The sequence below is a fragment of the Saimiri boliviensis genome, chromosome 17 (genome assembly GCF_048565385.1).
Source record: "Saimiri boliviensis isolate mSaiBol1 chromosome 17, mSaiBol1.pri, whole genome shotgun sequence".
NCBI classification, from domain to species: Eukaryota; Metazoa; Chordata; class Mammalia; order Primates; family Cebidae; genus Saimiri; species Saimiri boliviensis.
This window is the reverse complement of record NC_133465.1, coordinates 52547680-52560870: the sequence shown is the minus strand read 5'-3', so window position 1 is coordinate 52560870 and position 13191 is coordinate 52547680. Positions and strand designations below refer to the sequence as shown.

Here is a 13191-nt window from a genome sequence, read left to right as displayed (position 1 = left end):
ATATCTCAGATTTATCTGCTTTCTTACCATACTTTGAACTTAAAAAAAACCTGGTAACAATTTTGTACCATTTTAGGAGAAAATCTCATAATCAAGTACTCTGAAGCCCATTGAAAAATATGTATGTTTTAAATTCTTACCATCAAGTGGCAAAGTTTTTACTAAATGCAAGTAGTCATTGTATGTGACCTCTATTCCCATGTCTTTTAGTGCATCTTCTAGGTCACTGACATCTACCTCTTCTCCTAGAAAAGAGATAGAAATGGTGACAAAAACAAATTTGAGAAGAACACAAATTAGTGATTTCTTACAATCAAATACTGTTAACTAACAATATTTTCACTCATATACCATTACAATAATTTCAATGGTACTTAAAATCATGTATTGTACAACAATTAAAAAGTTCAAGTTTATAATCATCTCGATTAATTACATGAACAGAGAAAAATAAAACAAGTAATAATTTGGTTCTTTTCTTACAGTATAGAAGTTTAACTATTTCTCCTGATTTTTAAAAAGAATTATTACGTTAGGAGGAGTAAAATGTGAGACGCATACATTTCACCTTGAAAAGTACATAGATTACATAAATTTTATTAATTATTAAGTAATGCAATGCCCATAAAATGCACATAGTAAATGCTTGATAGAAAGTATATTGCAAAAATGGGGCATCAGCCAAAATTACCTTTATAGTAAAGCCAGACAATGGTACTACAAGAAAAGAAAATTATAGGCCAATATCTCTGATGAATATGCATGTAAAAATCATCAACAAAATACTAGTAAACCTAATTCAACATCACATTAAAAGTATCATTTACTATGATCAAGTGAGATTTATCACTGGAAGCAATGATGGTTCAACATATACAAATCAATAAATGTGATACACCACATTAGCAGAATGAAGGAAAAAACCATATGATCATCTCAATAGACACAGAAAAGGATTCAACAACATCCTTTTATGATAAAAATGCAACAAATTGTACACAGAATAAAAGTTCTTCAACACAATAAAGTTCATATAGGACAAACCTACAGCTAACATCATGCTCAATGGTGAAAAGTTGAAACTTTCCCTCTAGGATCAGGAACAAGACCAGGAAACCCACTTTTTAACAGAAATTTTACTTTGAGTTCTGGATTACATATGAAGAATGTGCAGGTCTGTTACATAGGTATACACGTGTCATGGAGATTTGCTGCACCCATCAACCCATCATCTAGGTTTTAAGCCCCGAATGCATTAGGTACTTGTCCTAATGCTCTCCCTCCCCTTGTATCCCAGCCCCCAACAGTTCCCCTCCCCATGTCCATGTGTTCTCATTGTTCAGCTCCCACTTATGAGTGAGAACATGTGGTGTTTGGTTTTCTGGTTCCTATGTTAGTTTGCTGAGAATGATGGTTTCCAGGGAAGCCCACTCTTTTTTTTCTTTCAAATTTTAAATTTTTTAAAATTTTACTTTAGGTTCTGGGGTACACGTGCAGGTCATGCAGGGTTGTTGCACAGGTGCATACCTTATCTGGCATTTCTCCCCTTGTTATCCCTCCCCAATATCCCACCTCCCACTGTCCCTCTCCTAGCCAGCCCCCCAACTGCCCCCAGTGTGTGATGCTCCTCTCCCTGAGTCCACCTGTTCTCATTGTTCAACAACCTGCCTATAAGTGAGAACATGTGGTGTTTGGTTTTCTGTTCTTGTGTCAGTTTACTGAGAATGATGGTTTCCAGATTCATCCAAGTCCCTACAAAGGACACAAACTCATCATTTTTTATGGTTGCATAGTATTCCATGGTGTATATGTGCCAATATTCTTTGTCCAGTCTATCATTGATGGGCATTTGGGTTGGTTCCAGGTCTTTGCTATTGTACACAGGGCTGCAATGAACACATATGTGCACGTGTTTCTATAGTAGAATGATTTATAGTTCCTTGGGTATATACCCAGTAATGGGATTGCTGAGTCAAATGGAATTTCTATTTTTAGATCCTTGAGGAATCGCCATACTGTCTTCCACAATGGTTGAACTAGTTTACACTCCCACCAACAGTGTAAAAGTCTTCCTATTTCTCTACATCCTCTCCAGCATCTGTTGTCTCCAGATTTTTTAATGATCACCATTCTAACTGGCATGAGGTGGTATCTCAATGTGGTTTTGATTTGCATTTCTTTAATAATCAGTGATGATGAGCATTTTTTCATATGTTTGTTGGCCTCATATATGTCTTCTTTTGAAAAGTGTCTGTTCACATCCTTCTCCCACTTTTGAATGGGTTTGTTTGGTTTTTCCTTGTAAATCTGTTTTAGTTCTTTGTAGATGCTGGCTACTAGCCTTTTGTCAGATGGGTAGGTTGCAAAATTTTTTTCCCATTCTGTTGGTTGCCGGTTCACTCTAATGATAGTTTCTTTTGCTGTGCAGAAGAAACTGGCCTAACACCATAAAACCCTAAAAGAAAGGTCTGGCCTAACACCATAAAAACCGTGAAAGAAAACCTAGGCAATACCATTCAGGACATAAGCATAGGTAAGGAATTCTTGACTAAAACACCAAAAGCAATGGCAACAAAAGCCAAAACAGACAAGCAGGATCTAATTAAACTCCAGAGTTTCTGCACAGCAAAAGAAACTATCATTAGAGTAAACTGGCAACCAACAGAATGGGAAAAAAATTTTGCAACCTACTCATCTGACAAAAGGCTAATATCCAGCATCTACAAAGAACTAAAACAGATTTACAAGGAAAAACCAAATAAACCCATCCAAAAGTGGAAGAAGGATATGAACAGACACTTTTCAAAGGAAGACATTTATGTGGCCAACAAACATATGAAAAAAAGCTTATAATCACTGGTCATTAAAGAAATGTAAATCAAAACCACATTGAGATAATACCTTATGCCAGTTAGAATGGCAATCATTTAAAAATCTGGAGACAACAGATGCTGGAGAGGATGTGAAGAAACAGGAACACTTTTCCACTGTTGGTGGGAGGATTAGTTCAACCATTGTGGAAGACAGTATGGCAATTCCTCAAGGATCTAGAAATAGAAATACCATTTGACCCAGCAATACCATTACTGAGTGTATACCCAAAGAATTCTAAATCATTCTATTATAAAGACACATGAACATGTATGTTTATTGTGGCACTGTTCACAACAGCAAAGACTTGGGACTAACCCAAATGCCCATCAATGATATATTGGATAAAGAAAATGTGGCACATATACACCATGAAATACTACGCAGTCATAAAAAAGATGAGTTCATGTCCTTTGCTGGGACATAGATGAAGCTGGAAACCATCATTCTCAGCAAACTGACACAAAAACAGAAAACCAAACACTGTATGTTCTCACTCATAAGTGGGTGTTGAACAATGAGAATACATGGACACATGGAGGGAAACATCACACACTAGGGCCTGGGGTTTGGGGGACTAGGGGAGGAATAGCAGGGGGTGGGAGGATTAGGGAGGGATAACATTAGGAGAAATATCTAACGTAGATTATGGGGCGATGGATGCAGCAAACCACTATTATGGTACGTGTATACCTATGTAACAAACCTGCACAATCTGCATATGTACTCCAGAACTTAAAGTATAATAAATTTTAAAAAATTCTTATACTATTAAGTAAAGTCTGCTATTACGGTTACTGAACAATATCAAATACTATTGATGCAGCTGCTTCCTCTTCTTTTTCTTCTTTCTTTTCTCTCTCTCTCTTTTTTTTTTTTTTTTTTTTATGAGATAGGGTCTTACTCATTCACCCAGGCTGGAGTGGAGTGGTGCTCTCTCAGCTCACTGCAAACTATGCGTTCCGGGCTCAAGTGATCCTCCCACCTCAGCCCCCTATTAGCTGGGACCACAGGGATGTACCATCATGCCCAGCTAATTTTTGTATATTTTGTAGAGACAGAGTGTTGCCATGTTGCCCAGGTTGGTCGCTAATTCCTGAGCTCAAGCGATCCTCCTGCTTTGACCTCCTGAAGTACTGGGATTACAGGTGTGAGTCACCGTATCTGGCTGGCAGCAGCACCTTCTATTGCTAGATAAGCAACAAAGAGATGAACACACCTGCTGTACTGTACAGAGTAAATACCACACTTAGAAATACAACTTATTTCTCTTATTTATAATGTCATGTCATCATAATGAAGGAGAAAATTACTATACATAATATGAATATAATTTCCCTGAAAATTGTGATATTAGAGATCCATCCAAATAATTATGTTTGTATAAATATCTGTTATTAACTCAATTATGAAGTATCCTATATCTTGTGCCAAGACCTAGTACCTCTATTGGTTGCAAAAGTATAGGTGTTCCAAAGCAGGTACATAAAAGCATTTAATTAATGAAAGGTTAAAATGGTAAAATAACAGAATGAAGGGATGGTAGGAAAGATCAAGTAAAAATTAATTTCTCACTTACCTAAAACAGCACTCAATTCTTTAATTAACTTATTTAGTTTGACTTTCTTTTCAGCTGTAAGACAAGGCAACATTTAGACTCTGATAAAGCCAATCTTGGAAGAAAAGCATAAAGTATTTAAATTATGAAGTAAAGCCTCAATGAAGGTTATTCACTATATGTTGTTCTTTTAACATTTATAATTCTTGGGCTTTAATGAATAGCTGTATCATCTGCAATAAGACCAAGATTTCTTGGACCATAAAGTCTATCTTAGGTAAATGTTTTCTCTAGTCTTTTGGATGCATTCTGCTTTTAATTCCCTGTTTCCCTTGGAATGGATGGTAACACATGCTGGTATAAATTGAAGGCCATTGTTTATGACATTATGCTATTTTCTATGATTGGACAAGAATAATGAAAGAATCCCAGATAAAGGAGCAATGAACAGCACAGTGTGTGGCGAACTAATGCTTTTAAATCTTGCTTAAGGGAAAAATGCCACATAAGTAGTGAAAAGATGAGTCAAGAGGTTAAATGGAGTCAGAGTAATATCCTGTAACAGTTAATACTTTGGTTTCTGATTTTAGACTGTCTGGATCTGGGAATACAGCAGTGAAAAAAAGATAATCCTGGCTCTTTGACGTTTACATCAATTTGTTTTGTTCATGGCTGTATCCCTAAGACTGAAACAGAGGCTGGGACATGGGTTTTCAATAAATATAATGCATATGTAACTTAATTAAATGAGCCAGTTGATAAAAATGCTTAGCACTGTGCCTGGCATATTGTAAGAGTCAATATATATAAGCTATGAAGGATCATTGAAGAGTTTTAATCTGAGGAATAACAATGTCAGATTTTCACCTTAGCAAACTCATCCTGGCTAGTTTATATAGAATGAATTGAAGGCAACAATATGATTATTAGACCAGTCAAGAGGCTTTTGTAGTAGTATAAGCCAGAGATCATGAAAATCTGAATTAAGGCTAGAGTAGCCAAGATAGCCAAGAGATTTTTAAGAGGAAAAAAAAATGAGAGGGCATGAGATGCCAAAGATAATTTGTGGATTATTGCATGGTAACTGAGAATAAATACCGGTGACAGAATTTTTAGAAATCATGAATTAGAGAAGTAATTCATGATTTACCTTTTATTTGCTGAGTTTGGATTGTCGTGAAAAAGCTATGTCTGAATAGGAATTTGTTATTATAGGAGAAGAGTTCTAAATTTACCTCAGTTTAACTAACCTGATGGTCTAAACTTGATTTTCCCTTTCTACTATGAATTTCCACATTCAGACTGATGCTGATGGCATCAGAATAATTTGGAATATTCTGCTAAGAGCAAATTGCTAAAAAAGTTCTGCTGAATTTGGAGTGAATAAGATAACTGTAAAAAGTCTGGAGAAATAACTAATATAGAATCTGACTGAAATTTCTTGTCGATTTTTTTTTTTTTTTTTTTTTGAGACAGGGTCTCATTCTGTGACCTGAGGTGGAGTGGTGAAGTGGCACAATCATAGCTCACTGCAGCCTTGACTTACCAGGCTCAAGCGATTCTCCCTCTTGAGCCTCCTGAGTAGCTGGGACTACAGGTACATGCCACCACGCTTGGCTAACTTTCATAGTTTTTGTAGAGATGGGGTTTTGTCATATTTCACAGGCTGGTCTAGAAATACTGTGCTTTAGTGATCCACCCACCTTGGCCTCCCTCCCAATACTGGAGTTATAGGCATCAACCATGGCACTCTGCCTTCTGGGCAACTTAAAAAATTTTTTTATTCTTAAAAAAAACTGAAATTGGGAGTGTAGACAATAAATAATTATGTTTATGCAAGAAAATTCCCAAAGAGAATGCCTACATCAAATAAAAATGCAGCAAAGTCTCAGGATACAAAATCAACGTGCAAAATCACAAGCATTCCTAAACACCCATAACAGATAAACAGAGAGCCAAATCACGAGCAAACTCCCATTCACAATTGCTACAAAGAGAATAAAATACCTAGGAACACAACTAACAGGGGATGTGAAGGACCTCTTCAAGGAGAACTACCGCTCAAGGAAACAAGAGAGGACACAAACAGATGGAAAAACATTCCATGTTGATGATTAGGAAGACTCAATATTGTGAAAATGGCCATACTGCCCAAAGTAATTTATAGATTCAACACTATCTCCATCAAGCTACCACTGACCTTCTTTACAGAACTGGAAAAAACCACCTTAAATTTTGTATGGAACCAAAAAAGAACCCACATAGCCAAGACAATCCTAAGCAAAAAGAACAAAGCTGGAGGCATCATGCTACCTGACTTCAAACGATACTACAAGGCTACAGTAATCAAAACAGAATGATACTGGTACCAAAACAGAGATATAGACCTATGGAACAGAACAGAGGCCTTGCAAGTAATGCTACACATCTGCAACCATCTGATCTTTGACAAACCAGACAAAAACAAGCAATAGGGAAATGATACCCTGTTTAATAAATGGTGTTGGGAAAACTGGCTAGCCACATGCAGAAAGCAGAAACTTGACCCCTTCCTTACACCTTATACAAAAATTTACTCAAGATGGACTAAAGATTTAACATAAGACCTAATACCATAAAAACCCTAGAAGAAAACCAAGGCAAAACCATTCAGGACAAAGGCATAGGCAAGGACTTCATGACTAAAACACCAAAAGCAATGGCAACAAAAGACAAAATAGACAAATGGGATCTAATTAAACTTAAGAGTTTCTGTACAGCAAAGGAAACAATCATTAGAGTGAACTAGCAACCAACAGAATGGAAAAAGTTTTTGCAATCTACCCAATGCAAAAAATTAGCACATCTGACAAAGGGCTAATATCTGACAAAGGGCTAATATCCAGAATCTACAAAGAACTAAAAGAGATTTACAAGAAAAAAACAAACAAACCCATTCAAAAGTGAGTGAAGGACATGAATAGATACTTTTCAAAAGAAGACATATATGAGGCCAACAAACATATGAAAAAATGCTCATCAATACTGGTCATTAGAGAAACAAAAATCAAAACCACATTGAAATACCATCTCATGCCAGTTAGAATGGCAATCATTTAAAAATCTGGAGACCACAGATGCTGGAAAGGATGTAGAGAAATAAGAACACTTTTACACTGTTGGTGGGAGTGTAAATTAGTTCAACCATTGTGGAAGACAGTGTGGCGATTCCTCAAGGACCTAGAAAGAGAAATTCCATTTGACCCAGCAATCCCATGCCCTCAGCATGGGTATTGGGTATATACCCAAGGAACTATAAATCATTCTACTATAGAGACACATGCACACATATGTTCATTGCAGCCCTGTGTACAATAGCAAAGACCTGGAACCAACTCAAATGCCCATCAATGATAGATTGGATAAAGAAAATGTGGCACATATACACCATGGAATACTATGCAGCCATAAAAAAGATGAGTTTGTGTCCTTTGTAGGGACATGGATGAATCTGGAAACCATCATTCTCAGTAAACTGACACAAGAACAGAAAACCAAACACCACATGTTTTCATTCATATATGGGTGTTGAACAATGAGAACACATGGATACAGGGAGAGGAATATTACACACTGAGGTTTGTTGGGGGTTGAGAGGCTAGGGGGAGGGATAGCAGGGGGTGGGGAGATTAGGGAGGGATAATATTGGGAGAAATACCTAATGTAGGTGATGGGGGATGGAGGCAGCAAACCACCATGGCATGTGTATACCTATGTAACAATCCTGCAAGATCTGCACATGTACCCCAGAACTTAGAGTATAATAAAAAATAATAAATGTAATAAATAAATAAAAGAATGGAAAAAAAGAAAAATCAGAAAATTATGGATTTTTTTTTAAGCAGAGAGGAAATAACCATCAACTTAGAATGATATTACTACGGAAATGATCAATCAAGAACATGAACAAATCATCCTAGATCATCCTGGTGGGCCCTAAATTGAATGACAAGTAACTTTATAAGAGTGAAATGGAGATTGATGCAGACACAGAAGAGAAAGTGACTTGAAGACAGAGGCAGAGAGTGGAGTGATGAGGCCACAAGTCAAGGAAGCTGGAGAATGCTGGCAGCCACCAGAGTTGGAAGAGGCAAGGAAGGATTCTCCCCTGGAGCCTCTGAAAGGAGGAAGTTCCTGCTGACACCTTGCCTTTAGACCTCCAGGCTCTAGAATTGTGAGAAAACAAATTTCTGTTTCTTGAAACCTCCCACTGTGTGTTAATTTGTTGCAGCAGCCACGGGAAACTAATTCAGAGGGCATGGGCTTGCTGAGGGCTTAAAAGAAGAAAAGATCCACAGAGGAGAATCTGGGGGTCAGAAAGAGGAAAAAAAAAAAAAAGAACATGAGCAAAATAAAAATGTTTTCAGAAAAAAAAAATGGCCTTGGGCCTATTTTTTCTTTCAAGTAAAATGTGTAAGCTATTCATATATCATTTTATGATCCTTTATTTTAACTAGACTTTAAGATGATCTGATCAACTACTTGTCTCAGTCATTCGAGATAAAAGAATTTTACTATTCTAGACTGAATCACATGGGATAAGTCTCAGTTTGAGATCAAAGACTTGAAATCTTAAACATACACAGGTAAGTGAAATCATCTAGGAGAAGTTTGGTTGTGGAAAGAACAATAGACTAAGCATAGAACTCCTAAATCACTATATTTAAGCCAGTACTTTTCAAAAATTTTTATCATAAGCTTCACTGAGAACTCTGAATATCCACCATATCACACAAACACACACACACACACACACACACACACACACACACACGATTTTATGAAACAATATCTAGCCTTACTGTGTGACATATGCTCTGATATTTTCTTTGCTATTCTATACTGTACTATTTCATTAAAAAATGCTCACTTGACTCATGACTTTGAGGGGAGAAATAGAAGGCCATAAACAATGAGACTTAGGAAGGGCAGAGAAGAAAATTATGGAGAGTATGAATTAACAGCAGCTGAGAATATAGAGTTGTAATAAAAGAAAAAAGTTTAATATTATTAAAGGCATCAGAGAAAGTTAGAAAAAGATGAGTGGTGCCATTGAGATACCATCTCATGCCAGTTAGAATGGCGGTCATTAAAAAATCTGGAGATGACAGATGCTGGAGAGGATGTGGAAAAATAGGAACGCTTTTACACTGTTGGTGGGAGTGTAAATTAGTTCAATCATTGTGAAAGACAGTGTGGTGATTCCTCAAGAATCTAGAAATAGAAATACCATTTGACACACAATCCCATTACTGGGTATATCCAAAGGATTATAAAGCGATCTATTATAAAGACACATACGTATGTTCATTGTGGCACTGCTTATAATAGCAAAGACTCGTAACCAATCCAAATGCCCACGAATGATAGACTGGATAAAAAAATGGGGCACATATACACCACGGAATACTATGCAGCCATAAAAAAGGGTAAGTTCATGTCCTTTGCAGGGACATGGATAAATCTGGAAACCATCATTCTCAGCAAACTGACACAAGAACAGAAAACCAAACACCACATGTTCTCACTCATAAGTGTGTGTTGAACAATGAGAACACATGAACACAGGGAGGGGAACATCACACACTGGGGTCTGTTGGGGGTTAGAGGGTTTAGGGAGGGATATGGGGGGGTGGGGAGATTGGGGAGGGATAACATTAGGAGAAATATCTAATGTAGGTGACTGGTGGATGGAAGCAGCAAACCACCATGGCCTGTGTATACCTATGTAACAATCTTGCAAGATCTGCACATGTACCCCAGAACTTAAAGTAAAAGAAAAAAACGAGTAGTGCACATTGGATTTATCTACTAGGATGTTGCAGTCAGCTAAGTAAGAGTATTTTTTAATAGAATGGTGAATGTGGGAACCTGATGCATTGGGAGAAAAAAACATGAGGTGATCTCCCTTCCTTGTATTAATAAACCCTTCCCTTCCATTTTGAATGCCACCTCCTGATCATTTCCTGGCTTAACAAAATCTTGGCTTCATTTTATGCAATGTTTAGTATCAATAGGGGGAAAAACTGGATTTTAGATTAATTGAAATGATTAAGAGAATCAGTAGATTCTCTTAGATTAATTGAATTAATTTAGAGAATTATTTCTCTTAGATTGATTTAGATTAATTGAAATTATGAAGAAATCAAGAGAAATTATTTTCTTCCCCTGACTTTAAGACTGACCTCTTCTCTAAGTTTTTGAAAAGTCATTGATATTTTGATGATCTGGTTGGAGAAATTCTTATTTTTAAGTTTAAAAGAATAAGCAGTCCAAAAAAGTATAGGGGTGATTACAGTGCTCACAGTCATCTGGTAGTCTTTCTGTTAGATCCATGAATTCCTCTTCCGTGACCTTTATCCCCAGGTTTTCTAAAAGAGTGTCCAGCTTATTGACATCAACATTGCCTTCTAAGTAAGGAATAGGAAAGGAATATGGTAAGGCAGAATGATTCTAAAATTGGACTATGCATTCATGCTGCTGTATTAGTTTTCTTCTTTATTGAGGATGAGTTTTATCACAATGAAAAAATATCATTCATTTCCTAGCATAATTGTTAAGATTTTAAGACAAACACCAAAAACTTGTCTCTTACCAGCCAACAGAAGGATAAACATTAGAACTGAATTCCTCAAATCTTATTCTGGGAACAAGCTTACAGAGCAAAAATATTCTTAAAGAAGGTTGTAAATCTAGAGCTAAAGATGACCATAATATTCTGCAAAACAGGAGTTATTTTTGTTGCTTGTATTTGTGAATTATATGTCCTGCTTTTGACTGAAATCCTTATCTGACAGCTTTTATTCTTCACCTTTTGCAGTGTATTTAAGTTTTTTTTTTTTTTCCTTTGGGACCGAATGAGGAAAAATCTAAGAAAGTCTAGCACTTTCTGGCAGATGATAGTAAAACAAACACTTGGTTACTTGCAGGTCTACTGAAGGAGCCATAAATAAAGAAGATTTTTATTTTAACAGTACAAATAAAGGTTTAAGCCTTTTTATTGTGCTGCTTACTCACGTTCAAGAGACTTCATGCCTTTCATCAACCTTTTCTGATACACTTTTCCATCAGCTATAGAAAATGGAATATTTTGTAAATAGAGTTAGAAAGTAGTACATATCTCTTAATTTCAGAAGGAACTTAAAATCTTTGCCTACGGAACATTTCAAATGCAAATAGATAATACACAGTAACAAAATGTTCACTCTCAGTAGGACATGAGTAAAATGCAAATCATAACAATTATATGTACCCACCCACTTTTCTGTATTGGGAATGTAGGGAAAATAATATTCTCTACTGCTGCTTGTGGGAATTCAAATTATAATAACTTTTCTGGAAAGAAATTTGACAAAATAAAATATCTTCCTTTTGCAACTTTACTTAAAGACATCTAATCTTGACAAATTTTAGGATGTTTGCAAAGTTTTCTCCACAAGGTTGCCAAATAAAATAAAGATATGTATTCATAAATAGGAAACTGGAAATATAAATCTCAAGTTTTTGATAGTAGTTATTATTTTGAGGTAGAAATGGAGATGTTTTGATTTTTTTCTTCTCTGCGTTATCAAGATTTTCTATGATGAGTCACGTTAATAGTGTGAAGAGATAAGAATGATAAATTAATATATACATAAATATTATCTGTCTCTCTTTATCATCTATTCATCATCTAAAAAGTGCTGAAAGAAAATGCTATAAGATATTAACTCTGATTATCTTTGGGTTGTGGAATTAAAAGCATTTTTTATTTTTCTGAAATTTTTTGGTTTTATTTCACCTAATAATAAGTTAAGAAATGTAATATTTTCTCAAAGTACAAAATTATCCACTTGCTGGTAAACTATATATTCTATTTTTTAGAAACACACACAGCTACATTATTGTTTCTTTTTATTGTCTCTCTACTCCTGCTTCTATCTCCTCCTCTCTCTATTTTCTTGTCCCTTTTATTTTTCTTTTAATCTGTTTTTACAATTCTAGCTAATCAACAACCCGAAGATGTAAAAAAATGAATATGAAATTTGATAGCAACTTGCAGCTGAAAGGTTTGATAATTTTCAATTAAACTCTAAGTGATGAATTTTTTCTTTGTATTAACATTAGCTTTTAAACAATTTTTAAGCATTTTTAGCTTATTTTGGAATGTTTTTACATATTCACAAAATCAGACTATCTAAAAAACCCAATGGCATCCATAATACTTACCATTAACTGGCAATGTTTTCAGCAAGTTCAAGAGTTCATTAGGCATGAGCTCAATCCCCAAGTTTCCTAAAACACTTTGAAGTTTATTTGTATCAACTTTGTCTCCTTTGAAAGAAAGAACACATGGCAATTTTAGGATATTATAATTATCAGAAAGAATGAAAAAGCTGGATCATATAATGACACCTTTACTTACATATTCTCCCATCCAAGTACTAACCAGGCCTGGCCCTGCTTAGCTTCTGAGATCAGACGAGATCAGGTGCATTCAGGTTGGTATGGCTGTAGACCACTTACATATTCTTTTTTTTTTTTTTTTTTTTTTTTTTTGCTTGAAGTTTTAGGATACAAGTGCAGAACATGTAGGTTTGTTACACAGGTATACATGTGCCATGGTGGTTTGCTGTACCTATCAACTCGTCATCTAGGTTTTAAGCCCTGCACACATTAGCTATTTGTCCTAATGCTGTCCCTCCCCTCTTGCCCCCCATCTCCCAACTGGCCCTGGTATGTGT

The 13191-nt window shown here is 35.9% G+C and overlaps 1 protein-coding gene across 2 annotated transcripts in view; it reads right to left on the bottom strand.

Annotated features, from left to right (window-relative positions):
- EFCAB3 (EF-hand calcium binding domain 3) overlaps positions 1 to 296 on the bottom strand; it is a 164917-nt gene extending 164621 nt beyond the window's left edge. For both annotated transcript variants that reach the window (XM_074388810.1, XM_074388811.1), the window contains exon 1: positions 141 to 296. In XM_074388810.1, the coding sequence (XP_074244911.1) occupies positions 141 to 201 (61 nt within the window). In that variant the 5' untranslated portion in view covers positions 202 to 296. The remainder of the gene's footprint in view (positions 1 to 140) is intronic.
- Positions 297 to 13191: the final 12895 nt, after the last annotated feature.